The sequence below is a fragment of the Sparassis crispa genome (genome assembly GCF_003851025.1).
Source record: "Sparassis crispa DNA, contig_000004F, whole genome shotgun sequence".
NCBI classification, from domain to species: Eukaryota; Fungi; Basidiomycota; class Agaricomycetes; order Polyporales; family Sparassidaceae; genus Sparassis; species Sparassis crispa.
This window is the reverse complement of record NW_020939751.1, coordinates 202,781-230,536: the sequence shown is the minus strand read 5'-3', so window position 1 is coordinate 230,536 and position 27,756 is coordinate 202,781. Positions and strand designations below refer to the sequence as shown.

Sequence of the window (27,756 nt, the reverse complement as noted above, 5' to 3'; positions counted from 1 at the left end):
TGAAGCTGAAGCCGAAAATTTGGCACTTGCTTTACGTAAACGTAACTGAGTGATCTTATCTTATCAGTGCAGCTGTGCCACCGTGACGAACGCGCATGATAATAATATTATTCAAATTATTCAAATTAACAGCTGTTCAGTGCTTCACTTTACCACCAGGACGCAGAATTTACAGAAGCCTGCGATTCAGTCTGATGCACCATGTCGGAACGCCAGAGACGCGACACATTCATCGCGATAGAGGGCCTCGACAGGTCAGGCAAGAGCACACAGACTGTTTTACTTGCCGAGCGGTTACAACGCACAGGTGTTGACACTAAGCTCATAAAATTTCCTGGTCAGTGTTATCATCATGCATCAGCAGTGAATCTGCATGTCTTCTTTACTGCAGACCGTTCGACTCCCATCGGGAAAATGATCGACGCATATCTTCGCTCGCAGGCCGAGCTCGATGACTACGCAATCCACTTACTCTTCTCCGCGAATCGCTGGGAGCTTGCGTGTGTTTGTCCTCGACAATCTGTATCGAAGACGCCTACTGCTGACCCCACTTTCCTCCCTATAGATCTTCCATTGAAAATGCACTGTGCGCGGGCACGACCGTCATATGTGACCGTTTTGCCTTCTCTGGAATCGCGTTTTCTGCGGCGAAGGCGCGCGAGGGGCTCTCATACGAGTGGTGCCGTGCTTCAGACGTATATCTTCCTGCCCCAGACGCCACACTCTTCCTCAATGTCTCCCCTGCAGCCGCAGCGGCGCGCGGCGGGTACGGGAAGGAACGCTACGAAACGGAGGACGTGCAGGCGCAGGTGTGCGCAGTGTTCGATCGCATCGGCGCGGAGGTCAAGGAAGCAGAAGGGACGTGGATCACCGTTGATGCGGATGCATCAACGGAGGAGGTTGCGCAAGCAGTCTGGGAATTTGTGAAACCATTTTCTTATGGAACAGAACTGCCTCTGCGTAGACTATGGGACCATTTGCAGGAGGATAAACGGCGAAACCCGGAGTTGTACTTATAACAGTTTTGGCTCGGCATATATGTAGCGTTAAATATCGATAATGCCTGTAGCGTGAAGTCTCATTTGATACCGGCACACGAAGTAATACCCACCTGCTCAGATCTATCGTACAATTGCGTAGTCGGATTATAGTGTCCGAGGTACGTGGATGACATGCGAGAAACAGCCAAGGGATGACTCCCCACCTCCACTTGTCCCAATCAGTTGCCGCCGCGCTATTGTCCATCCAATTGACTTCGCGGTGTCGCCAACGGCGCCGCTCGAACCAGTAGGAATCACTGCGCCGCTATTGGATGACCGGGATGCGGTGCTCGGAAGGACGTGCCCCCTTGTGGTGGAGTAGCTGTTGAAAATGCGAATGGCGCGACAGAAGGCGTAGAATTGGGAACAGGTTTTGAACTTGCTCCACGTTCTTTCTCGCACATATCCGGAAGAGCCTATTAAGTTGCACCAGGTACTACAAATTTTAGGTGAGCACCGCGCAAATCAAGGATTTCGCGCAACAACCATGTTACGCTGAAGGCCATTAATAGGATAGCTGGACAAAGGACAACTTTACGCTACTCACCTCAGTAAATGCCTCCTTGAACTTCTTCTGTGATATTCCATAAATAGCTCCGTGCAGCCTAGTGGCGCTTCTCGGAATCCGACGAAGTGCCAACGGACCCAGTTGTCATCTCATCTGAGAGCATGAATGACAACAATCCAGTTAATCTGTTGGGAAAATCGGTGATCTATTGACAATGAAGAAACACTGAAACTATACACATGGTGGACGCACTCCAAGCAGGGTTCCACCGTCACTACCATGTCAATACTCCGCGACACGCAAGTCACACAGGCAAATACTTACAGTGCCTGGGTAAAAATCGGACATCGAGAAATAGATCTTCCGGTCAAGGTGGAATGGCCCCGATGGAGTCAGCATCTGCAGCCCCTCCGATCTGCACAGACACCCCCAGGTCATATCGAAGACGTTAACGCACCTTAATGCCAGGAGGCTCAAAGGGATCAGCGCTTCAGCTTGCATTGTCCGCTTTCTTCTTGGTCCGCTTGCTTTGTCCGACGTCGCTAACGCTGCCATCTCGCGTGGCATACTTACAGTAGTCCCAGCTTTTCCCCGGCGGGGGCGGGCCGCCGAGCATTCAGCGAGCGCTCGGCGTTCAACGAGCATGCCTCCAGCTGAAGGAGCGACTGCGACCCGGCACAAGTACTCCAGTGTAGTCTCCCAAAGGCAGTTGTAGCCACTCTGCTTCAACCTTCGTGCCTCGGATATCCGTGTCTGAGTTCTGCAATGAAAGTCTGACTATACCAGGTACCTGCTGTATTCAAACCATCCGGCGTCTGTTCCTTCATTCTTGCCTCGCCTGCCCGGTGCCATGGCGGGTGCGGACTGACCGCAAGGTGACGAGGCGTCTCAGACCAATGCTTATGGCCGCGAGTATTTACACAGGCGAGCTCGCCCCTGGATGCCTATGTCTGTAAGAGCGAGCTATGGTCATTTGTTGAACTGTGGATACTCCAATTCAGAACGCCGCATGGGTAACGCGGGAACCTCTGAGTCTATTTGAGATGCAGACCAAATTTACAGATCAATGCTGTAGGTACGGTGGAGACGTGTGGTATGCAGTGTCTAGGAGGGTATGAAGCAGTGCGTGGTATATGGCCGTGCTTGGTGCAAGGTATAAGACGGTGAGTTTTTTATGACCGTGCTTGGTGCAGGCCGGTGGGGTCTGTGGGACGGTGTGGTATAGGCCGGTAGGTGGTATAATGGTATAGGCCGGTGCATGGTATATCGTCCCAGAAGTGCCTGATATGAAGGCACCAAATGCTGACAACCAATAGGTTGGGAAACAGTCGTAAGTAGTGACTCTATTGTGATTGATCTCGTCATCGATGAACTGTTGTTTGTGACGGGCTGGGGATGGGTATGACCCCGACGATCCATAGGTCCCAATGATGGATCGGAGTGCCCCTACAATGCTGACAGTGAAGAGCTGGGGAATAGTGGTGGTGACTTTCTAGGAATATGATAAAGTCTTGTCATCAACACATTCGGGTTCGTGACGAGCACGAAACGGAATATGTTCTAAGATCCCGATGATCCGTAAACCACAGCGAAGGAAGAACCCTACCAGTTCAGGCAAACCCAAGGATCTTGACGATCTAAAAGGCAACATGTATCGCTGATATATTAGGATACGGCCGAAGTGTGTCGCAGGTTAGCTGGCGTAGATCCAGCATTTTGGAGATCGCTGAAGCTCGAAACGCCCGGCAGATTAACGCGAAAAATTCCCGTATGTCGTCGCTTCGACATGAGGATAGACATGCCGGCGTGCCTGGAGCAGTGATGGATTATGAAGAATGCGGGTATGTCACCAGCAGTAAGTATATTTCAACCCGACGAAGGTGTAGAGATTCCGCTGGATGCCGAGGCTGGGTCACCCATATCCCCGGGGGAGGCGAGTCTGACTCTGATCAAGGAGTTAACAAGGTCATTAGCGCTGTCGGGCTCTGGCGGCGAAACCTTGAGCATGTCCTTCAAGGTTCTACCACTGCAGAACAGAAGAATATTAGCGATTGCAAAATGACAAGGGAGGAAAAGACGTACAAAGGGTTGAATGTCCACTTAATTCCTGTCTTGTTCTCTGTATCTTCATTCTTCGTTTCTTCTGCGTCCTGTTCTTTGGCCTCCCTTTCTTTGGCCTCTTTTTCTCTAACCTTCCTTTCTTTGGCCTCTTTTTCTTTGGCCTTTTTTTCATTGGCCTTTATGCGCTTCTGGAGTTCTCTGCGACTCGTCAGCGAGGTGTGGCCCTGGTCGGTTGTGTCTCTCCACTCCGTAAGTCCGACTTCTCTGCGGGAAAGGGGGTTCACGCGGTGAGAGCTATGCTTTGTTCTTGCTGGACCGGAGGACTCCCTAGACCGGCCTGTCTCCAACACCTCTACACTCGGTACGCCACGAATGATCTCGGCGGAAGTGAGAGTGGGCACAACATTGAGGACGGGGATGGAAGGCAATAACGATGGTGCATCCAGGCGGAGTAAGTCGAAGGCGGCGGCTATATCAACGTCATCCTTCTCCAGGTCCGAGGAAGTTGTTACAGTCCCGAGCGCTTGGAGTGTGTGCGGCTCAGGATCATTCGACTTTGTGTCATCCACACCTTGTTTGGGTGCCTGACCGTTGGCAGGGCTATCGTCAACCACAAACTCCTCGTCCACCTCAACATCGGTGTTCTGCGTTTCACCCTTGATGACGGCCTCTGCCTCTATAACAACGGGGAACATCCGAGCCTGGTGGACGTCGCGCTCATTGTGCTCATCGTCTGCTTCAGTGTCGGGCTCGCCATCTTCCCTCTCAACTGCGTGGGCCGCCGGTTCTGTGGAAGGGATTTCCTGGCTAGGGACCGGAACCGTGGCCAGGAAGGCGTCAACTTCCGCAGGAGTAGCCACTGAGCTATCGGGAGGATTCACGGCCTCAAACATAGCCTTGGCATCGTCGACTGTGGGGAGGAGGGAGAGCCGTGGTACGTCTATGCTCGGAATATGAGAAGCAGTGTCACCGCTATCCATGATGGAACCGGCGTTATCATCGAACATGTCCAGTGGAAGCTGCGGGGCGGCGTAGAGTGCGTTGTCTTCACAGCCTTCCAGCAAGGCCAAGGTCTGAGGATCCACTAAGACGCCGAACGTATGACCGTGCGGAGAAGGAGTGTGCGCAAATGTTTCCTGGCCAAACATCAGGGGAACTGAAAGAGGTGCGTCATAGTAAAAGTCCTCGATCATGCTCGGGAGAAGTGCAGATGGTTGCACGCCGTCATTCACGTAATCTTCATAGGAGATAGCGTTGGTAGAGAATGGGGAAATCGGAGCTTGTGGTGCATTCCATTCAAAATTCAACCACGGCGCAGAGTCACGGAATTCGTCGGATGCTTTGTGGAATATCCCATGCAGAGCAGGTTCAAGCCGTGTCTCGGAGTCATCGTTTCCATCGATAAGCGTGTTTCCGGAAGCACTATCGGCCACTGGTGACATGTTGTGACGGTAATCCAAGACCTCGGTGTCCTCAAGTAAGACTTCCGCGTGCATCGGAGCAGGAGCCGAGAAAGGATACGAGACAGCTTCGACCTCCATTGCGGCCGCCCGGCGACGAGCATCGAGCCGGTCGCACACGTTGTCGATGAATGCCTCCTCCTGCTGAGTGAGCCCGTACTGACACAACAGTTAGCAACAGATCTACTCAACAAGCGGTGGCACTACTTACAAAGTCGTCCTCGTCAGCGGCCACAAATTCCTCTCTGGTAGGCGACGGCATATATTCAGCCGCCGGCTTCTCAGAAGTAACGGATAGAGCCTTTATCCGTGAGTAAAGGTGTGATCTATTGCTGTTGTACGGCTTCAGGTGGCTGTGTAAGTACGTTTTGCGTGGATGGCCGTAGGTAACGGTGTGGGTATCCAGAGACTCAACGTGATCATCGCACTTGATTCTTGTGATGCGTACCGGCGTAGAGTTATTGAGCTGACACAAGTTCCGCCTAGCACGCCTCTCCTTCACACAGATACGAGTGGCCGGCTATAGAAGGTAATGAGTGGAAGCTAGAGAGGGATGTGAGACGAACATACCTCAAGGTTTATGCTCGGTGCGTCGTGGATGGAGAAGATGTTCGTCTCCGATGCATGACGCTGGCGGTGCTCCTCAGTGAACCTTTTGAAGGTCGGATTCACAACAGCGTTGAGCTCGGGAAAGACGTCGGGAACATAGCGACGCTTCCCGAGACTCACAGGCTCGTGGCCAAATCCACTGGTAAGCATACTAACTTCTCCCATAGCGGTGTGGCGAGAGACAGAAACCGCGCCAAGCCCGCGACGTCTGGGGTGATGACGACCTGAGCCATCGAAGTCGGAGAGAACCTGGTGAACGTAGTGCTCCTTCGAAGGGAAGACTCTCCGACCCAAACGAGCAGCAGCCCACTGTGGAGCAACGAAAGGTCCACAACGGCCTTCCGGGCGTTGAACACGGTTAGACCGAAGGCAACGACGAGCGGTAGAGGTATACATATTGAAAGATGAGATGGAGGATTGAGAATGATAATGTCAAGAAGATGTATGAGGATACGGTGTGTGGCAGATGGTGGTTGGGGAAAGAGAGCTGGAGGCTGTGATGTTGAACCTGTCGGGGCTCAAACATGACAATCGCTATTTGAATGACGCGTCAGTAAAACACGTGAACATATCTGCAGCTGGCCCACCTCAAATGCTTACCAAAACCACAAAGCCAGAGTTTCGCCACAGAAGAAACTGGGGGCCCAGCTGGACGAAAGTCGAAAGCTTAAAGGGTTAGAATCGCTAAGAGCGGTCGTGCAGAGACAGTCGGCTCCTTCTTGTGAAATATCAACAACAGATGAGCAGCAGCAGTATGCTCTGGATGGTCGCCGCTGTAAGGGAAGATGTTGTGGCGCAGTGGCTGGCGGCCTCGCGAGGCGCGTCTGAGCGCCCGCAGAATAGACTCCGCGAAGCTTCGCCGGCATCCGCCGCGCTTGAGTCGGTGTACGCGACTAACATTCAAGCGCCTACGAACCTACGAGAGCCACCGATTCGAATCAGTACTTAACGCGTTCGGACTGTGGGTGTTCTGTGCTAAAGCTGAGTCAAGCGCGTACGGGCGGCGATCATATATATGTAGGCTCGTGCGGGGATGAAGCCTTATAATTCCTGCGAATATCTGGTGGTCAGCCATTAGCACGAGCAAAGAAAGTGACAGACAGACTTGACTCAAAATTACAGCAATGTACGCCATCCACCGGCAGTGCGACGCACGCAGCGCTCCCCCCAGGTGCTATGAATAAATGGGTTGATTCAGCCTTCGTCATGCCCAGTACCAGAGACTCCGATCGCTGCGTACACTCTGTTCTGGACTCGGGCAGGTTCCAGTCAGCTGTGCAGAATATCTACCTCGCGAGTGTGAAGTTTGTGAATGGGTGGAAGGATAAGTTCAAGCGGCACATTTGCTTCCACGACCTCTTCGTGATGCTCGATGGTTAATTAGATTTGGGACCTGGAAGCTAACAGTGGGACTTCGCGGAGACGTAGCAAGATAACGCCGTCGGTCAGCATAAGTCCTTCAAGTGATGTGGTAGAGGCCATTCCTCATCGGGGGATTCACAGTTGTGAGTTGAATATCGCAACTTGTGGAATGGCCATGATGTCTAGAGAAGGGAATCTGATGGCTGTGACATTTAGGACGTCATATCTTCGCAGTAGATTCCAACTGCAACTCACCTTGCGCCGGCCGTGAATGCACATGGAGGGACAAAATATAGAGCATCGCGTTCGGTCCCGAGGACACCTGCAAAGCACCTATCGACACTAGATTTGAAAAGCAAGGAGCTTGACAGACCTTCACCACTTTCCTCTACCAGTAACAGCACACACTTCGTCAAGGTGTCGACGTCAGGAGACTGTAAGAATACTTAGTTGAGCGTGCAACTTGCAACGTAGTGGACACTTGCTGTTGTGACAGAACGTAAAGCGAGGCGCGTGGTTGTGTAGCATCGCGCTCTCAACAGCGGATGCATGATGGCTCACCGCTCTCTTTTGGATTGTTGTCCACCGCTATCATCCAGCCCCGTTCTCCCAAGCCACTGATCTGACTACTTGGCCAGATGCACAACATAACTGCCATGCCATGAGTACCAGAAGTGAAAGCCCAATGCATCATATTCTCCTCGCCTCATAGCTCATAATTCGATGCACATACAATCATGGGCACTCACATCTCGGTCTGTAGCTGTCCTTCGAGATACATCTTCCCTCCACGTCGGCGCGTCTTGCTCACAGGGCTCCAAATTCCCAACAAGCCAGCAGTGCTCGAGGCGATCACGTAGAAGAGGGCCGCGAGCCCGAGAAAGACGTAAATTACGGGCGCGAGGAGGGGGAACACGAGGGCGGTGGCTTCCTACATCTCTATCATTTTCGGACTAGGCGTGTAACAGTGAGTGGACACGCACGTCGGGGTGGAAGAAGTTTTCCTGGAAGGCGATGCAGTACTTTCCGTCAAGCTCCTCCCGCAGGCGGAGCTTTATCGTGAGTCTGGCGGTATTTCCGGGCACGCAAGTGAGAATACGAGTGGGAAAGTGTGTGGACTACTTTACCGACCCACGTGCGGAGCGAACGGGCTGCCGCGGACGTGAAAATGCTGTGTGACATCGAGAAATAGGAGGAGCTTCTGCTCGTCGAATACTAATCTCGTGCATATGTGAGTCACGTATCATCGAGGACAAAAAAGCAAGGCGTACCGATGGTGGAGATCTCGACATCTACGTTCGAGCTCAGGACACCGTACCACCTACCATGCATGAAGGGAGCAAGGCAGATGAGAGGGGAACATTAATGTGCACCTGTAGACTGCCAGGATGGCCTGCCTGGAATCGGGGGCGGGGTCGATAGCGCAAAGGGGATGTTTGAACCCGGCGTCGGAGGCAAAGAAGCTGAGGACAGCATCCTTCTGGACGTCGGGGGAAGCCGCGGAGGTGAGGAGGGCGATGACAAGGGGGATCTCTGAGCGAGGTTTCGAGTCCATGGCAGAGTACTTACTCTTGAGCGGTTCGTAATATTATCGAGGCGGTAGTCAACAGCAAAGAACAAGCGATATCAACGTTACTCGCAATTAAGAACTAGAGTAGCCTTCGAGAAGCCTAGCCTTATAAGTGGACCATAAACTCTTCTCTGATATTAGCTGAAATGGATGGAGCTGACTCGGAGCATACTGCCAGCGGATGTGACATATTCTGCGTGATGCAGCGCACGTGAATATGTCACGAGCGCGTTCTCACAACGATCCTGGGGATGTCGATGAAGCCTTATCAGCACGTCCTACAAATATCAACGCTCGGGATCCCTCGACGGACATCTTCCTGTTGTTAACTGTGCGCCGACTCTACGTTTCTTCAATGCGTGGCATAGTCAGCACAATCACGCTTTTACCCACAATGCACTGGCTACACAAACCCCTAGCTCCCAGGGCCGAAATCTGGAACACCACCCAGTGTGCCAAACACATCTCCAATATAATTCTGCGGCCGTATGCCCGCCTCAAATGTCTCCTCCCACCCACCAATGATCCCATTCACGACCTCCACGCCGGCAAGGTAGATATTCTGCAACGACGGCTCAAACGCGCCCGCGTCCGCCCAGAAAAGGTTGTACGTGGCGGGATATCCGGGCGCTTCCCTGTCGAAGTCGCTCGCGGTGCGCATAACGATGATGCGCGCGAAGTCGACAAAGCTGCTCAGCGCGCCGCGGAGGAGCGCCGCGAGCGTCGCATTGTCCTCCTGCGCCGTCATGCAGTACACGCCCGTCCCGTTCGTGAGCACTGATGTCCAGTTCGCGAACGCTTCGCCCAGCAGGTTCCCGGAGAAATATACGTCTGACGTGGTCACGTCGCATGTGAGCACAGACGGCCCAGTACCGGCAGCAGTGTACGCCTCCGCATACGTTGCACGGTATGCGACCGCCTGCGCTGAGTCGTTCAGCGTGGCTTGGCGCGCGAAGCCGACAGCGAGATCGCGCAGCGCAGTGTTAACCTCGAAGACCTCCGTGCCGTAGAGGGTTGTCGGATACTGGTTTGGCATCGTGGTCCCAAAACCGACGTAGCCCGTGGAGAAGTTGGCAGGCATCTCGCGCGCGTCGAACTCGTACTGGAGCGCGACCTGAACTGCGTAACGGGCGAAGGTGACAGAGGCGATCGTTCCTTGATGCGGATTGATACCTGCGATGCCGGCAATCATGAAGTAGGTCTTGGTAAGGTGGAACAGCGGGCTTGCGACGAGACTCGAGATTGTCACGGCGGCGTTGATCTCTATGAGAAGCGAGTCCTCGTGAACGAACGGGAAGCCGGGTAGGGAATACCAACGCACCTGACTCGCCAGTGGTCAACTGGCACACCTCGGCGTTCGCGGTGCAGTGCACATCTGGGTAAAGCGGGGATAAGCCGGGTACGCTTATGTTGCGCGCCAGGACGTCATACACCTCGTTGTTTGAGTACCAGATGTCCGCCTCGGGTCCGAACTGTGGTTTCATTCACAACTGAGCTTTTTTTGGTAGAGGGTCGACGCGACGTACCATGCTGATGATGATCACCTTCGGAGTAACCTTACAGTCCGCATGGCCGTACTGAAATAGACCGTGCTCGTCGTGACACTTGGAGCCTGGGAAGGCGTTGGCAGAACTCGCGAGGGCGGCTGCCGCCGCAATCAAAGGCGATGCACGCATTGGAGCGGGAGATGTGAAGGGGAGCGAACGTCGACGAGCAGGGTGGTTTATGGATGGTGTCCATGTTTAGACGGGAAGTCGATTGACAGATGGCCGGCCGTGGCCGGTGGTCGACGTCGTGGTCGGTGTTTCTCTCGGCTGGACGACGCTACATATCTGATGTATTTGGAGAGATAGTATCTCTCCAAACACGTCGTCTTCCACCATATCGCCCTTTGCTCCTCAGACTGTGTGCAGGATAAGTCGTTATAGACCACCCGCAGAACTGTGTACGCAGTGCTCAACAAATGGACACGACGATAAGTCCGCCGGTCCTCTGGATTCTCAGACTACCGCTGAGAAGCAGCAAAATTATGCGAAAGGGGGGCCCGGGTATGATTGGTGGATCAGGTGGATCTTGATGCCATCACATGTATAAGGTACGTACATCTGGCATGTCGCCTCTCAAACAATCTTCAATAGAGGTTGTCGAAGTAAGTATTTTCACGTTGCGATCGAAGACCTGGGATAGGCTCATGGATCAGCCTCTAGACAAGGAAAACAGTCGTTCCTTGTTATCAGTGAGTCCTTCGCGCTCACCACTTGTATGGTTTTCCTCGCATTCTGTCCAGAATAATGTTAATCCACTGAGCCTCAATCATGATGACGCTGCTGTCTCGTTCCTAAACAGATAAGGACATGTGTTTCGCAGCTTCCTGACAGTGATTAACATTGATGGCCATGCGAAGATCTAAGACATGCAGTAAGTATCTTCCGAAGTAAGGTCTAGTATCGCGCACACCTGTCTCTGGCGAGAGGACGCCCTCGACGGCGGAGGTTAACCTACAAATTACGGATCAACGACATGACCACTCACAGTGGACTGATTATCGGGAAAACGTATGTCTTGTATCTGCTATTTTCATCATCATTCAGTCTCACCTGGTACGCTACATTAGAAAAAGCTGATCATCAATGGCTCGGCGTCTTCTTGGTCAAACCAAGGCCGTCAAGCCTGCAGAGTTTGGCCCTGAATTGGGCAGCGATATCCACTGCGCTGCAAGGGCTACAAAGAAATCAGCGCGGTCTTCCGAAATACACAAATGGCTCCGTGGGTAATCGACGAAGAGGCAGAATAACATTGATGTCCCTTGTTTCGACCAGACCGAGGGATCAGACAGAACGCAACATATGCACTACATGAGAACACAGCGACAGTGAACGATTCTCTTCCGTGGATTGTTACATGCCCACTGCCGATGTTCTAGAGCGTAGCAAAGTCGCAGTTAGGGGAATGCATCTGCCGATTCACCCGCTCTGCCATTTCATCTTATATCGACTCTAGCGTACGTTCGTGCTCTCTTCCAATAACCCGCTACCAAGCTACAGGTTCGGGCAGTTCGTAGAACCTATCCATGAGCAAGGGTGCCTCCATGATGCTGATTGAAATGTATCACGATGAACAGAACATGTCCACGAGCATTTTCGACAGATGATCAACTCACGCGGTCGGCGTCGCAATTGTGCGAGCATTGATGCTAAACCATAGTCCTTCGAAGTGAAACCGTCCAAGGATATGGTCAAAATACTGATGGCCATCAGTGTGGAGAGGTATTTCAAGGAGACGATCTGGGGGCATCTGCTGGAATACATATCTTAGATGATGTGTAACAGAGGCGCCCGTTCCGTAATATCCCGGAATCTCGAAATGCTCCAGCCAGCTTGACGCTCCATCAGAACGGATATATTTGAGGAGCTCATTACTGTAAACTGCGCTGAGTCGCGGAAACGCATGAAAGAAAGCGCATGTTGGATTGTTATCGGTTGTGCCATTTGAGTCGTAGCGGACAACTTCAGGGCCGCCAAGGTGGATAACATATTCATTATGCAGCAAATGCCTATCGATCGTCTATTTCGCGTTGGGTTGACAACAGAATAATGTTTAATGTCCGGGTGGGTAACATGGATAACGATACTCACCGCTGTGCTGAAGGAACCTTAAGGAAGAGCCGAAGTGGATCAAAGCGCTCGCACAGCAGGTCTTGATGCTACGTGGTCGCGCCTGTAGACTATTTTCCTTTGCCACACTGCGAAGATAGAGGTGTAGACTATCAGAGCAAGGATAAATGGCGCCTGGCGAGACTACTGGTAAAGGAATCAAGTCAAACCGTTTTCAGTGCACTGGGCGTTATCAGTAATCGACAACCAGGCCTGTATGGAAAAAGGAAGACACCGATGCGCAGGCCCATAAGTACCGCATACATTCCAGGGTAACTTCTAGCATATGTTTCTCCATCGCCAGCACAACCTCTATGGCCTCTATACGAATGGGATGTTGAAGTTCGACTGCGCGTGGAGCCGAGCGAGGCGCTCTGCCGTGACCTCGAAGCACTCGGGCAGCCCAGTGTCACTCCAGATGCCACCCTGTATGAGCTTCACAAGGCCCGGGGCCGCTGTGAATATGCGCGCCTATACAAAGCTGCACTCAGCGACGTATTCACGTCGTAAATCAGAGAAACCGCACCATTCCGTGGCCGTTGTGTCCGCCGATTATCCACTGCCCGGGCTTTCCGGGAACTGCACCAACGTACGGTACGCCGTCAGCACTCTGCCCAAGACGTAAAGTCAGTACTATACACAGGAGGTGGGACGTAGAAAAAAAACAGACACACTCTGCCAATGATACCGCTCCAGCTGTACTCATACCCTTGGCCAGGCGCAGTCTTCGTTCCCCTGCATCGGACGTCTCTTCGACCACGCGCAAATAACAAGCAAAAGGCTCACCAGCCGATGAAGTCCTTCTGGGTCAGCTCGATCACAGCCTGTGTGACGGGTGCGAAGTTCGAGAGGGAGTCGTCCGTGCTGCGGCGCTCGGGATCCTCATCGACGTACTTGAACAGCTCGCCCTGGTTCGGGTTACTGCCACCGAAGAGCACAATCCCGTCGGACGTCGTGCGCGGGTTGATCGAATATAGTGAGCCGCCAGAGCAAAGGACGCCGTACGAATTCTGCAGCGCATGCGAGCCGGAGAAGGAACGCGGGGGAACTACTTTGTCGCACCTGCCATGGGCGATCGTCAGCGATCTCAGTGATTCAATGTGAAAGTAGGTAAGACGTACATGTGTGGGGTGGGCCTGATGATGCCTTTAAACTCGGGTAGCAGCGCGGATGCATATGCGTTGGTTGCGTGTACGACCATCGGCGTCGTGATCGTGCCACGCTCTGTCTTGACCTCCCATTGCCCTGACTTCCTCGATGCCGTCACCGAAGTGGCAGGCGTCCACGTCTGGAGATGCAAGCCCAGATCGAGGGTCTTCTGGATCACATACGCAACCAGTTTCCAAGGATATAGTGTCGATGCGTTCCATGCCCAAAGTGAGACAGCTGACTTCAGGCGCGATATCTGCAAGGTGCAGTTAAGGTAGGTTGGCGCCCCCACTACGAGAACTCAACATACTTTGACCGCCTCTTCCTTGTCTGCGACATATTTCACGTGGTCGACTTTCCCTCCAGCAGCCTTATACGACTCCCAGACGCTGGCCATGTCCTCAGCGACCTCAGTTGTAACAGCCACGTCGAGGGTGTCCCCGACCCACAGATCGCAGTCAACCTTTTCCTCGCGGATGAATGCAACGAGGCGCTCCCAAGTCTCCTGCTCGTTCGCGAGAATCTTAAGGGCCTGCTGCTCACCGAACACAGACTTGTACTTGCGGAAGCCACGCCACTGGTCGGGCTTGCAATGCCCCGCGTTCCTTCCCGTGGCGCCGGAACACAGCTCACGCGCCTCGAGCATCATAATGCTACTCGGCGGATTGGCGCTCTTGAGGAGCTCGAACGCCACCAGCGCGCCACTGATCCCCGAACCGATGATGACAACATCGGCCTCGGTCGGGAGCGTTTCGACGGAACGGTAGTCGAGGAGCGGGTTTGCTCGAACGCACTGCAGCCAGAGTGAGAGGGACGAACCCTCCGGCAGTGGCCATTCCGTGGAGGCTGGCGTATCAGGGCCAGTGCTAGGAGGCTCAGATGTCATGGCGTCTTGTCTCCGCGAGGACGTAATTATTGGACGGAGAATGTGATACATGACGAGCAAGCTCACCTGCGACTCGCGCAGGATGAAAATATTTAGCGACGATTACGCGAGAATAGGCTCACCTCGGGGTTCGTACTGCTACAACAGAGTCAAGGTTAGTATTGACGGCGTGCGAGAAGATCAACGATGATTATGTAGGGCAGCCCACCGGCGACTGATGTCGCAGAAGGTAATGGAGTCGGGCCGTAGTGCTGATAACATTAGGTCTTACTTATAATGATACAAGCTGATAGCTCGCGGTACGAGGCCAGTGCCGCTGGCCGCCCCTGGGACGATGTGCTCAAAATGGCTGCGGCCCGTAATGCGGAATAAAGTTCCGGTGATGCGCGCTTCCTTGCTGCACAGGACGCATAACCCCCTTTTTCCCAAGGAAATAACTTGGAAAAATGTGTGGAAATCAATAAAGTTATACTGCAGGAAAAACATGAGGAAAAAATGTGTAAAAGAACAAAGCATTTCCGCAGTTTTTCCCAAGAGGGGGGCGAGATTTGAATCGGGGATACCCAGCTGTTTGCAAGGGGGATAGGAAACTGGTGTACGGGGTCCAATTTCAGCCACCCGCGCGTTTTCCTCCCAGTGCTCACCATTTTCCACCTCTCTCCTCAAGTTCTTCACGTTAATTGACTCTAAATTTAAATCTATGTTCTGTAATGTACACAGTCATTTCTGTGCACTCAAACCGGACATTTCCGCGCAGTGTGTGCTTCAGAAGAAACTATGTGCATACGTCAGATGCACGTGACTAAACGCGATTTGTTTAACGCAGACTTTGCCGCTCGCGTTCTTGTGCTGTGTCGTTTTGCGTGCTCTCCATCCTCTATGACAATTTCGCACGATGAGGAGGAGCGACTCGGTATACCTCCAGAGAAAATTCCTGTCAAAGTGTCCTTCCTCGTCGACGAAATGACAGTATCAACCGGATGGCAACGTGCGAATGGGTGCAGCGAAGAAACACAAGTAATCTTATGGATATGTATTATATACTACTCGGAAGTAACTACTGTTAATGTCATTGTCGATGAACGTATGTTTGCAGTCGCAGAATATGGGAATCATTGTGCCTGTGCCGGAGATCGGCACGTCTTAATGCGGAAGGTGGCCCCCCCTACCCCAGTTTACGGGGTCCTCGAATTTTTGTGAGGACGGTGTCGAGAGTTCAAATCTCGCCCCCCTCTTGGTTTTTCCACTGGAAATAAGTTGGTCGCCAAATATGGTAATTTTGTCCGGGTTTTGGCATGTCCTGGCATGTCCAGTTGCCTGATATGGTAGGCAACTTATTTCCAAGTGAAAAACCGTGAGAATGTTTTGTTCTTTTCTCACTTTTTTCTCGAGGTTTTTCCTCTGAAAATATATTATTAATTTCCATGCTTTTTGCCAGGTTATTTCCAATGGATAAAAGTGGTAATGCTTCCTGTGCTGGGGCTTACTTATCGAGTCACAAAATCGCGTGATTTAGCCTTATCAGGTCACAGTCCTGACCTCGCCTATGGTGCGCGCCAATTAGACGCCGCTACTTTTGGACAGTGGCCAATCTGGCTGGTGAAAATCCCCAACCCTAAAATGGGGTCTTTATGCTCCTCGGGAGGTGTGGTAAAGCTTTGCAAGCATAGCGGCTACCTTCCTTTGAACTCCGATCTCCCAGGAAACATGTTTGAAGTGTGTGTACAAGGTCTTGGAAACATAAGGGATGGGAATAACCTTCCCGATTTGGGTTTCACTTCCACATATGGTACTTAAGCACCGGTTTGGCCAATTTCATTTTTGACAAAAATAATATCTCCGTCAATTTTGAGTATTTTGACAATCGCTCTAGCCAATCAACTCCTCTCATCAAAAGGAACATTTCTGCTAAATGGATAAGAAATCGGGTAATTTTTAGGTGCTGGGTTTTGCTTGTTCAAAAGTAGCAGTGTCTAAGTGGCGCACACCATAGGATAGATGAGTATCTTTAGGTAATTTGGCTGGTAACTTCACATCTACTCAAATTCCGGGCCTCCTGTGGCCTCTCCAAAATGCTCATTTATATGCTATAGCACCCCTGTACATGTGCATAAAAATTCTTGCTCAAAAACGCCTGCAGGACGCCTCTGCCAGTCACCAGTGCGAACTCTGTCGTGCCCATTCAACATCTCCACAAGCCTCAGCAATATCCAATTGTTTTAGGTCACCATGTCCCAGGACGTCATAAAGGTTGCTTCGTCGTGCGAGGGATCACATGCCTGCCACCGGCGGTGCGGTGCCCTGTGGTATACTTTGTATATATTGTGGTGTCTCCCAGTGTTGCCCCTTCTCACGTTTGGAGCATACCACCACCATCCCCCACCCAAACCAGTCCTCATGGCTAATCGTGGTCGTAAGCGATGATAGCACATTTTTGACTTGAATCTACATTAACACTGTTTGCAGAGAGCACTTCTGTGGCCTCAGCACCCTCCCTCAGTGACTTACAGGACCAGATTCGGGCCCTTAGCGCTGACATAAGTCAGACTGAGGCTATCGCATTGAAGGTGCAGCGGGCCATGGAGATCATTCGTGCGGCCCTTGGTATTAACACCGGAGGTGCATCGCCCTCCTCCGCGCTGCCCTCCTCCGCGCCACCCTCCTCCGTGCTGCCCTCCTCTGCGCCGCCCTCCTCTGCGCCGCCCTCCTCCGCGTCGTTCTCTTCCAATGTTACTGGGGCGGTCTAATGTAAGTCTTGACTAGTCATCTAATCAATATTACTTGACTGATCAGATGTGCACATTAGGTGCGATAAGGCTGTTGGGAGGCAGTTGGCACTCAGGCCATAGATGTAGTGTTCTTCTGGGCAGTTGGCTGCAAGAGGGTGGCAGGAAGTCAGTTCACTACCATGACTCCCAAAACCAAAATAAGGGTCCCCAGGGTACCCCTCCCTCCCTCCTTCCTTCCAAAAGCGGAAGGTCTTATCCGTTTTTGGTATGTTAAGCACTCAATAATGATGCACCATAGTGTCTTTCACAAAAAATGTCACCGCCCCTCTCATAGGCACGTACATATTTTCAATAAACATAGTGCACTGGAGATTTGGTCTTTGGGATGAGCTCAATGATGAAATTGTGGCCTGTCAGGCACTGCTTTGTGGTTGCAGCTCATAGATGAGGCCAGAGGATACTGTGGCCTTTATAGAACATGACATCTAAGTTAGTGGAGCCACGGAAGTATCATTTTGGACATCTGGGACTATCTACAGCCATAAATATGCATGTGCACAAACCCAAGTAAGGTCCTCGAGGGTACCCCTCCCTCCCTAGGTTGTGGTCTCGGCTTTCTCCGGTGGGGTACTCTTGGTTGGCTGTGCGCAGGGCAAAGTACATCAGGAAAAACCTCCCAGCACAATTGTGAAGAATTGTATGATAATTGTGGATAATTCACGAGAATGAGAAAATTTGGAGTGCATTGTGAGGAAAGTCGCTCAATTTCTCAACTTCAATGACATCAAGAAAAACCTCCCAGCACAATTGTGAAGAAATGTATGATAAATGTGGATAATTCACGAGAACGAGAAAATTTGGAGTGCATTGCGCACTGAGGAAAGTCGCTCGATTTCTTGACTTCAATGATGATCTGATTTGAAAACCTCATAATTACATGTAAATTGTATGGTAATCAGAAACTCTACTGGGGGGCTCTTGGAAAACAGTTCTTCTAGAACACTCTCAAAGGGAATTGTCAGCTGAACTACTGCTTACCATGATCACACAGCAAAAGCAGAAACAGCAGGGTTCACCGGCTCGACACTCAGCAAAGATGGCCATAAATGCAGTGCAGCCAGTTCGAAGCGATCCGAATGGTGTATTAGATGTTGCCGATGCATCCAACTGAGTGAGATGGGTAAGAACACGAGGCGGGCAAAAATGCGATACAGCAGATGCAAGGTGTACGAAGACGCGAGGTGGGAGAGGTGGAGGAGGCAGGATGCAAGGGCGAGATGTAAGGCGAGATATGGAGGCCGGACAGACGCAGTTAGCGATGCAGGTAAGGCGGGGGCATGCCGGGCGAGGTGGGGGATACGAGCTGCAAGATATCAAGAAGGGAGATATGTACAAAGTGCAGGATATGGGTAGAGGTGACCGGTGACAATACAATTTGCAAGGGTGAGGCATGCGTCGTCGCTCAGGAATTGCTAAAGTCCAACGGCACGTGATGACGTTGATTGGACCAAACAGGAGCAAGCACTAATTCACTGCCGTCTTTTCTCTTCTTCATATTCACGGCTTTGTTGTGGGACCCGCAACACTTATTCTATGGTACGTGCTTTCTCTGTTACTCCTCACGGATGCATTTAACGAAGCTGATATTGGCATGCAATGCTAGGCATAGTCTTGTGTAGCAGCATAAGGGTAACACTCGAGGTGCGTCGTTACGCTCTATGTGCCTCGCTAAAAGACTAACTCGGATCCTAGTAAAATGAAAATATGGGGCTTCTATGGATGCTCCGACTCCGGCCCCCCTCAACACATCAAATTCAGTCGGACGCTGGAGTCGACCCACACCACATAAACCCCCGCAGCGGTTACCACCCTCTTGCATACAACGACCCCGAGCCGTCATCTGCGAAGAGTCCACACAGGCACATATGACTTCGAGGCCATTGACTATGACTACGCACAGCCGCCCCCTCGCTCCCCTCCTGGTCCGTCAGATCGTGCACTGCTGAACAAGTACGGCAATTCCAGCGGGCTCATCCCCTCTATCGTTTCTGCCAGCACAGATGATGCGCGGAGAAGGGGCGGCTGGCTCAGGAGGTCCACGGCTGTGATTTTTGCTGAGCTTTTATGTTGAGAGGTTTGGGCTCGTACCGCATGTGCCCACTGGTGCGATTGGAGGGGGCACCTCTAACGACGTTGTCTTTGCGAACGTGACTGCGAAACCCTCACGGCCTCTTAGGATACGGGATAGTATGCTGGCAATTTTTCTCCCTTGTTCACTGTACTGATGATCCCCGCCTCAAAGTAATCAACATGCCATTGGGAGTGTCCCGCCATTGTACGATCCCCTTTCCTTCCGTGCATACCAAATTCACCTTCTGTTCAATATTTTGTAGATCGTATTGAGGCATATTGAACACACTCAGGGTGATCCGCAGCAGCGTGGAAATGTCAACCAAGCCCCGCAGTACTAGTAAGTTTCCTTTACTCCGCACCATTAGTGTTGCCGAAGTTCAGTTCAGTTCGGTTCAGAAGCCATTTTCTCCGAACCTGAACCTGAACCTACAGTGAACCTGCTGAACCAGAACCAAGTCTGAACCATAGGTTCAGAACCAGTTCGAACCTCTGAACCTGAGATTTTTCAATCTAGCAATTTTAAGGACAATGGGGGCCTCCCACCTTTACTCTACATGCTTCTTAGTATTATTGGTGCATTACCCACCATCAAAATGCTGCAGTGAACTGTGTAGAATGGTAATCTCATGTTTGACCAAGAGTGAGTATTATATAAGAGGATGCTATACAGGGTATGTCTGTGCAATTTCAACAGAATATAAGAGACTATAGTCAGCACATGTATATTCTATACCATTTTGCAGTCTTTAGTTGCACTGACAACTCTCGAAGTCATAAGGATGCCCATATATTTGGTCTTTCCAATGGGTTTTAGCCTATCAGGTTCGAACCAGTTCATGCTTGAACTGAACCTACCTAGCAGAGGCTGAACCAGAACCAGAACCAGAACTGAACCTAGGTTCAGTTCAGAGGTTCAGGGTTCGAACCTTGGTTCTGAACTGAACTTCGGCAACACTACGCACCATCACACGCTCAAATGCTCCAGGTAATGAGTACACTGCATGTGTGTCTGCGTCTCTCGGCATGCGGGTGCAGGGCCTGATCACGTTGGGCCGAGCCCGTCGCCTTCGATGTTACCTCCTCCATCCATGTCAAGCACTTGTTTCCTACACCCGGTGCGTCACACGAACTCATGTAACATGTTTTCTAACCCCTCTCTTCGATCTTTTTGGTGCATAACATCCGCCCCCATTGTTGTGCTTCCTGTTAAGTACTCATGCAGGGCTATCCAGGGCAGTATGCAAGTGACCTGATGATGACTTACATATCTCTTTGAGAATTGTACTTCATACCGTCTAATAACAAGCTCGTTTTCCTACTGTATTGTTGAGTAAATGAGGCCTGATTCATTGCCACAACATGTATAATAGCAAGAATTGAAGAGAAAACCCTGTAACAAATGTGTCTAATGTTGAGAAATGTTGAGAATTAAGGGGTGAAATCGGCAGGGGCCGTCTATTTCATGTAATTCTCAACAATGTTGATAATCGCTGGAACGCGGAGAATCTCGACTATTCCTGACAATTAATATATAATTCTGACCAATTTGCGCGGGAGGTTTTCCCTGATGTAACATTACAGTGCATTGCAGACTTAAGTGCCGGGCTAGTTCTCTATATGGCCCTGTAAGGCGCCTTCAGCTACAAGGCCTTACAAGGCCATTTACAATTTTGTGACAAACAGCACTTCTGCGCTGTGCTCGGTGTCTCGGAAGGAAATAGTGCCAGTCATGCTCTCCTTATCTATTCTATCAAGTAGCACGCGTCATTTTGGAGGGCCCTGCGTGGTAACCTGATGAGTAAAACTAAGTGCTTGAAACTAGCATTGCGTATAGGATTCACGATCGACCTGGAGTTGGCCAGTGCTTGGTGGTGAACAGCCAGTCTCCTGCGGCACATCGTGCTCTCACTCACAGATCGCTTCCCTTAGGACCAGAATTTGCGTCCCCTGACATCATCTACATACAGCACCGTTTCATCCTTACCAAGAGCAGGTGGTTTTCCGCGGGCAATGCCGCATTTCTTCACGAACTGTCTCAACCTCTCACGCGCACGTTCCCCTCGTTGCGATACATCTCGCTGGGTATCACGGAGGCGTCTACAGACGGATTTGACCTACAGTGTGCCGTTCTGTCCTGGTGGTGTACCGTCGGCAATGGGGATGAGCGCACGCCGGAGCCCATGTCCCCGGAATGGGGTAAGTGGGTGAGTGCACGGATGCGTAACCCTGGGTGCGATTTCGACGCGATCTAGAGAGCGTCTTCGCTCTGTGCTTAACCCAGACCGTGGATGCGGAACCGCCGAGTCATTTGGTTTTTACAAAGGTGAGTGTGGAAGCCCCGTAGTTATCTGCTTGTAAGCGTGAATATGGAAGAAGTATGGTTCGCTTCTTTGTTGCGAATGTCGATGGTTAAGAGCTATTCGCAATCCGGAACATCCTTGGAATAAAAGAGAAGGTCGAAGTGGGTGGGTGGGCAGAATGAGTATTCCAGTTCGCAAGCTGTTTACTGTACATCGTGATCGGAGACATCCACATCCTCAAATCTAGTCCGGTGGACTTTGCTAGCATCTTGGTACCTAGGCATAGCACAAGACACGGTACTCCTGGATACAAAACATCAGCACGCGCACCCAGTACTCACAGGGGATCAGAAACGCACCTCGACCGTCACCTCGGAATTCGCGAACGGGATAAAAGCACCTGTCGATTCAAGCGATCCAATCAGCATCACGACATCCACGGCTTGAGACCGGGAAAACGCACCCTTGAGCTTCTCGCTCGCTTTTCCGGGCACGACTGCGTTGTGGTAGTGCGCCTTCGCGATGAAGAGTGGTGTGCCGTTCGCCTCGCGTCCACCCTCGACGGGTCGGGCGTTGAGCTGTTCAGGGTGCAAACGCCCACGGAAGTCGACCCAGCGTAGCGCGCGCTGCTCACCCACAAGGATCTCGTATTTTGGGAGCTGAGATGCAAGGTAAGGTCAGGAAGGAGAGAAAGGCAGAGATAAATAGGCCGAGCACGTACGCGAATTTCCTTGTGCGCATAGCCGATCACTGCACCTTGTTCGGGGTTGGCGGACACCTTGCCAATTTCTGCATAGAGATTAACAACGGAATACTGCATCCATTCAACTATACATACGAAGTCCGCCCTGGAAATGAGTTGTCAATAGGGACTCGGCCTAGAATGCAGCGGCCATCGCTCACCTCTTGGAAGCCACGACAGATGAATAGCGTCTGCCCGTTCTGCTCGCCTCCGGGAATGGCGTTCGGTGGGATGTTAACGCCCTCGGTCAAGACCCAAGTGGCAGGACCGCGCGGGCCCCGTTGCCTGAAATCCAACGTGCGTGCATTCGCCTCTTGGAGCCAGTTCTGCAGTGCCCACACGTTCGCTTTTTTCTGATGGACGAGGTTAACACAAGGAGAAACAACGAAAATGCGCTGCATACCTCCTCGTCGCCCTTCTGGTGTTCGTGGTAAGCGTAGTACCCAGCACCAATCGCGGCAAGGCCGGCGACGAGGCCGCCTCCGAGCTAGGTAGCATTCAGTCTCGCTAGGCAGATCGGGACAGAGCAGACGGGGACGCACCTCAAGCTGCTTCTTGCGCTCCGGAGAGAGGTCTTGCCAGCTCTTCTTGCGTTCCTCGTGGGGGATGTCGACTTTCTGCTCCTGGTGCTGATCCCACTGCTTCTCAGGCGGATAGTTACCCTGGGGCTGCTGAGGCTGCTGGGGGCCAGGTTGGACGTAGCTGGGGTTGTATCCTCCGCCCCCGACCTGGCCCTGGCTCTGCGCCGGAGGCGGCTGGTCCTGATATCCGGCACCGTCAGGCTCGCGGCCCCAGAGTGCGGGAGTCGCGGGGGGCTCCCAGCCGGACTAGTGCGAGATCAGCGAAACCAGCGGGTGGGAAGCTTGGAGCTGACTTGGAGGTAGCACGTACCTCAGAAGTGTGCGGCTGGATAATCTTGTACCTCGCTCCTGTGTTATCGGTGAGACGGGAGTGGGCGCAGAGAGAAGACATATACACCGGCCTTGGTAGACGACGACGGAACCGGGGCCGTAGTAGGTACCTGGCTCCCACTGTTGCGTCATTCTGTTTCGGGTATGAGCTCGCGGTGGTAGTGTTGTCGACGAGGTGGTGGTTCGTTGACGAGAAGAAATTGGTGGGGTGAGGTCTTATATCAACCCTCCAGTACTTGGCGATCAACCAGAAGCGGTGACCGCTGCGGTCAAGGTGAGGCTGCTGCGTGGCAACAGTTCACTTCCTCGATCGTGATATCTATGAAATCAGCTCGGCGGAGTGATCATTCGCGATCGCCTGGAATGTCATAGAACGGGCTTGGTATAATTATGCGAACTTGGCTGGCGGCATGCTGTGTGCACAGCTGCCTGTTGGGGCTGTATGCATCGCCTGAGCGGATGGTTCTCTGCTCCAAGAAATCTGATAACGAAACGTTGGTCACTGTCGATCGCGGAGCATGGGCACGGCAACGCGTTTGAGTGAATGCACGGTCAGGTCAGCTGGATGCTTCAATTAGAAGACCATGCGTGGGCACGAATGAGGTATGTCGCACTAGGACCCTGGATAATCCCCACAAAGGTCGTCGCCAAATCCGGACAGATTTTTGCGAAAATCGACCTCACGCCGTCGTCATGTCCGGACAAATGGACCCCCTAAGGACCATGTAGCCGTCGTACTATCCGGACATGGAACTGTTCTGGGGCAAAAATCGCCGGAAAATCGCCGGAAAAAGCCGAAAAAGGCTAAAAATAGCCACAAATTGCCTAAAATGGACATCCCCAGAGCGAGGATGTCGCTATTTCCGGACAAAAAACTCCCTAAACCGGCCAAAAATGGGCCGGACAGATTTTTGTAAATTGGGGGGGTTTTGGCGACGACCTTTGGGGGGATTATCCAGGGTCCTGTCGCACTCCAAGGGCGCAAGGAAGATTATTGTAGTCTCCCAAAGGCAGTGTAGCTACTCTGCTTCAACCTTCGTACCTCAGGATATCCGTATCTGACGTCTGCTTTCCTTAATGGGGGTCTTTCTAAGAGGTCGGTCACTGCCGATCGGCATATCACGTGCAATGACAAACGAAAAAACGCGTCCCTCCTACAGACGCGTCGCACTGCGTCTCACGGAATGGAAAACATGCTTAGTTGTGGTATGTGTGTGCCATACATTCTGGTTTGCCTCAGAAAAATTTTGACCAGCTATATTTATTGGGAATACTGTGATACTGTACATAGAAATAAGAATCAATCAGTGGGGTACATTCATCCTCATGCACTACTGCAAGGGTAAAGCCATATGATTGACAGGGCATGTATGCCAAGGTGGATGAACCTTATAATCTTGTGTAGGTTGCATTGTAATTAATGTTACGGCAGTCAAACGAGAAGAACTGAGGTGTCGAAGCTGATGAATATCATCTGCTGACCTCCCACTCCTCGGCAGCAGCATTCAAGTTATACCAAACTTCAGAACATGGTCAGATTATGCTGCCGCAATGTCTGTTTCCCGCAGTACAAAGATGAATGCATGAGTCGACGAGCCAGCAGGTGCATTAATGAAGTTCCAAAGGTGAGCGGCCGCTGAGCGCTGAGCGGGCCCACTGGCAGAGGTCGTAAGCGCCCGTCGGCAATGGAACGGGTTGTAACCGCAGGCTTATTGATTTGAACTGCCGGTGTATCGAATCCTTAGTAAATTTCAGGCTCCGTCTAAATTGTCCGACCTCTCGATTAACCCCCCGCGTCAGAAAGCAGACTAGATTATTGGGCCCGCCAGTAAAGTTCTGCCCAAGCAGAGTGGCACCTTCGAATTCGTAACGTGACGGTCCACGGTACCTCAAGGTTCTATGGGGCTCAAAATCTGAGGTGCGCAGGATTTCATAAGATTCTGGCTCTTAGAAACCTCGGATTTCACGCGGTGCACCTCTTTCTTTCTTCAAGTTCATCCTAGCAACGCATCACAACGAATTGTTCGACTGCCGTCCCGAGAATTATGCCCGCTTAGCGCTAGCTCGAAGACTTACGATCCCCGAACTAGCAGTCCTAACGCCTTTCCTACGCCTTTCCTGCGGACCAGGATGAGGACTACATACTCCATAACTAAAGGGAACGACTGTCTTCCGCTAACAAGAAGCTGTATCTATGAGCCCACTCCGTAACATCAGTCTTGCTCCAACAGACGTGAGTTGCGCTCGTTCGCTTGATACCTCTGTTGAACCGATTTACTGCTTATTTGACATCTTCTCCTCTAACTTGGATCCACCTCCACAGTTACATCGCGGAGCGTTGCAATATCTTCGACGTTGAACGGGATATGTTGTCAAGATACCAGGAGATGTGGTCCATGTATTTCGTGTTATGCAGTCAGAGGATGCAAGACGAACTTTTGGAGATGGGTTCCGGGGCGCTGCGTGTATCCGCACACGATGCATCGAAGCCTGCTTCTGCCCACCACCAGAACGGGCTAGCTATAACTTGATCACCGACTATGACTTCACGCAAAATATGAACATGTCCTGGCACCTGAATCGTCAATACCGACAAGGCTGAAGCTACGGTTAAAAAGGGCAGGAGATCGGGAGACAAAAAGGGTGGCTCTATATGTACGTGGTCTATCTCGGTCTTCGCGCTGATTGTGTATGTATTCGACTGGCAATTTTATAGTGCCTGATGTTGCTCGCCGTCGACCCTCGCTCTGCGCCACTCTCATTTCGCGGTCTAGATCATCGTGCTTTCTCGTTCAGTGCGCTCTCTGTCCTGTTCATCACGATACCAACTGTAACGCATAATCCGTCGATTCCATTCATACAATCCGTCCCGAGATACTCATGGTATACGGCGAAATATGATACAAGACCAACACCATCAATTCCCCTTGAATAAAAGTATTGTCAGACATGGATATCCCGAGGAACAAACATCGACGCAGAATGTCTACAACTGTGTTTGAAGCATCGATGATTCATTTCTTCGATCGACCAATGGATCTCACTGTAAACCTACAAGCTTGTGGCCCGACTCTATGAATTGAACACTTGCGCAAGGGTCAGCACACCACAATACACAGACGGTGCGCGTCAACTCACTGGTACGCCAACTTCTCCTTAGGGATGACATACAAGTTAATGAAGCCTCCCCAGCTAAGTTCGATGCCGTCGACAGGGTCGTCCCTCCGACGCGGACGCTGGCGCTTGTCTTCGAAGGGCAGCGGGCCATCACGGGGCCATCTAGTCCCCGCAATGATCTGCTTAAGGGTAGCAGAGCGCGGCACGATGGGCATGCGGCCGCGTGAGCTCAGCGCCATGATGACGCTGTCACGCGGGTCGTCGTGAGCGAGGGCCGTGTGCATGTATTGGCGATATTCTGCGTCCGAGACAAGGTTCGACGGGAAATTGAGCATGATGCTACTGAAGAGGTTGCTTATGAACGACGAGATAGGCGCATCGTCGTACACGAGATCGGAGGCGCGAATTGAGTATGGCTTGTTCCCCTGAGAGGGATGCGCCTTAAAATATGGTGCAACAATCAAGACGTGGTACGCTATGGGGGCCAGCCTCATGTCAGACGGGGCTTGCGTTCCCCGACGCCTGACCAAGGTAAGAACTGGATCCAACATGTCGGCTGAGCGGCCCTGCAAGAGCTCCTCTGGCGGATAGGGAAAATTGAGGCGATCATCGAGCCTGATGATGAGTCCGCGAGCCTGCGAGTGAGGAGAAACACTCAGTTCTAGCGCTCAGACGAGCCAAAAGGCACGACCAACGTCTACTGCGCGGATGAGCTGCTCCTTCTGGTACTGCTTTCCACTCTTCGGTGCAGTAACGCCCTTGTTGATCTCCTTTCCCTAGCTCCGTCTCAGCAGTTTCCAATTGGAGTACGTTCGACGCGCTCCTGTCGTATCGCGCAAACAAGAAGAGAAGCTTCGCCCGGCGGAAGTGGCACTTAACCGTCAGTGTTGTAGGCGAATCAGGCTTGGTGTAACGAGGGGACAACGCCATGTTAATATCCCTGAGCGCAGTGTAGATGTCCCCGAGAGAATGATACGCCTGCCCCCGGTTTGCCAGGAGAGTTCGCCGAGCTTATACGACAGCAGGAGCATCCGACTCAGGCAAATTCTGCAGCGCTAAAGTATACAACTGCAGCTCCTTTCAATATAGATGAATATTGATGATAGGCCCATATCCTCACCCTGATCGCCTTTAAAAAATCTTTCGTATGGAAGGCATCGTTCCCGAGCCTTTTCAGGGCCGTCGGGTCGTCTGCGTACATAATGTTTCCATCGTTCGGATGGCAGAAATAACCATACCTTCTTCTTCCGTGTCAGAAATATTCATCTCAGCCAAAGCTGCGAGTTCTTCCGTTGATAACGTTGTCGACATGATGGACTAGGTTTTAGAGGTCATGCAGGGTCAGTTGGCGCCAATGACAGCGTCACGGTGAACTTCCTACAAATAAAGGCAAACACTACCTCTCTGATCGAGCCCATCGCATCCTACTCAATCAATACTGGTCAGCGAATATATGCCTCTGGAGAGCTGGAAAGTGGGAAATTCCCAGGACAAGGATCGCGTGAGGAGACGTGCTGAATCTGGCT

At 51.8% G+C, this 27,756-nt stretch overlaps 8 protein-coding genes across 8 annotated transcripts; 2 read left to right on the top strand and 6 right to left on the bottom strand.

Annotated features, from left to right (window-relative positions):
* Positions 1-201: 201 nt before the first annotated feature.
* On the top strand, positions 202-1,019 carry SCP_0500730 (Thymidylate kinase; the record flags this gene model as incomplete). Its single annotated transcript, XM_027758142.1, has 3 exons — positions 202-337; positions 392-500; positions 566-1,019. The coding sequence occupies 3 exons, from the start codon at positions 202-204 to the stop codon at positions 1,017-1,019; spliced, it is 699 nt and encodes a 232-aa protein (XP_027613943.1).
* Positions 1,020-3,414: 2,395 nt separating this feature from the next.
* SCP_0500720 (hypothetical protein) lies at positions 3,415-5,843 on the bottom strand (the record flags this gene model as incomplete). Its single annotated transcript, XM_027758141.1, has 4 exons — positions 3,415-3,574; positions 3,631-5,228; positions 5,281-5,589; positions 5,640-5,843. The coding sequence occupies 4 exons, from the start codon at positions 5,841-5,843 to the stop codon at positions 3,415-3,417; spliced, it is 2,271 nt and encodes a 756-aa protein (XP_027613942.1).
* A 1,942-nt stretch (positions 5,844-7,785) lies between these two features.
* Positions 7,786-8,595, bottom strand: SCP_0500710 (hypothetical protein; the record flags this gene model as incomplete). Its single annotated transcript, XM_027758140.1, has 5 exons — positions 7,786-7,971; positions 8,024-8,105; positions 8,168-8,255; positions 8,312-8,361; positions 8,414-8,595. 5 exons carry the CDS (start codon positions 8,593-8,595, stop codon positions 7,786-7,788), a joined length of 588 nt encoding a protein of 195 aa, XP_027613941.1.
* Positions 8,596-9,025: 430 nt separating this feature from the next.
* Positions 9,026-10,286, bottom strand: SCP_0500700 (Purine nucleoside permease; the record flags this gene model as incomplete). Its single annotated transcript, XM_027758139.1, has 3 exons — positions 9,026-9,873; positions 9,932-10,082; positions 10,137-10,286. The coding sequence occupies 3 exons, from the start codon at positions 10,284-10,286 to the stop codon at positions 9,026-9,028; spliced, it is 1,149 nt and encodes a 382-aa protein (XP_027613940.1).
* A 2,298-nt stretch (positions 10,287-12,584) lies between these two features.
* On the bottom strand, positions 12,585-14,298 carry SCP_0500690 (DAO-domain-containing protein; the record flags this gene model as incomplete). Its single annotated transcript, XM_027758138.1, has 6 exons — positions 12,585-12,734; positions 12,790-12,873; positions 12,938-12,998; positions 13,050-13,325; positions 13,385-13,668; positions 13,723-14,298. 6 exons carry the CDS (start codon positions 14,296-14,298, stop codon positions 12,585-12,587), a joined length of 1,431 nt encoding a protein of 476 aa, XP_027613939.1.
* A 2,397-nt stretch (positions 14,299-16,695) lies between these two features.
* Positions 16,696-17,045, top strand: SCP_0500680 (hypothetical protein; the record flags this gene model as incomplete). The annotated part of the gene is made up of 2 exons (XM_027758137.1): positions 16,696-16,711; positions 16,765-17,045. 2 exons carry the CDS (start codon positions 16,696-16,698, stop codon positions 17,043-17,045), a joined length of 297 nt encoding a protein of 98 aa, XP_027613938.1.
* Positions 17,046-21,736: 4,691 nt separating this feature from the next.
* Positions 21,737-23,245, bottom strand: SCP_0500670 (hypothetical protein; the record flags this gene model as incomplete). Its single annotated transcript, XM_027758136.1, has 10 exons — positions 21,737-21,763; positions 21,820-21,860; positions 21,924-22,119; positions 22,182-22,249; positions 22,299-22,308; positions 22,364-22,555; positions 22,606-22,689; positions 22,745-23,029; positions 23,094-23,131; positions 23,185-23,245. 10 exons carry the CDS (start codon positions 23,243-23,245, stop codon positions 21,737-21,739), a joined length of 1,002 nt encoding a protein of 333 aa, XP_027613937.1.
* A 2,908-nt stretch (positions 23,246-26,153) lies between these two features.
* SCP_0500660 (hypothetical protein) lies at positions 26,154-27,541 on the bottom strand (the record flags this gene model as incomplete). The annotated part of the gene is made up of 6 exons (XM_027758135.1): positions 26,154-26,199; positions 26,252-26,865; positions 26,926-27,006; positions 27,248-27,298; positions 27,351-27,421; positions 27,469-27,541. 6 exons carry the CDS (start codon positions 27,539-27,541, stop codon positions 26,154-26,156), a joined length of 936 nt encoding a protein of 311 aa, XP_027613936.1.
* Positions 27,542-27,756: the final 215 nt, after the last annotated feature.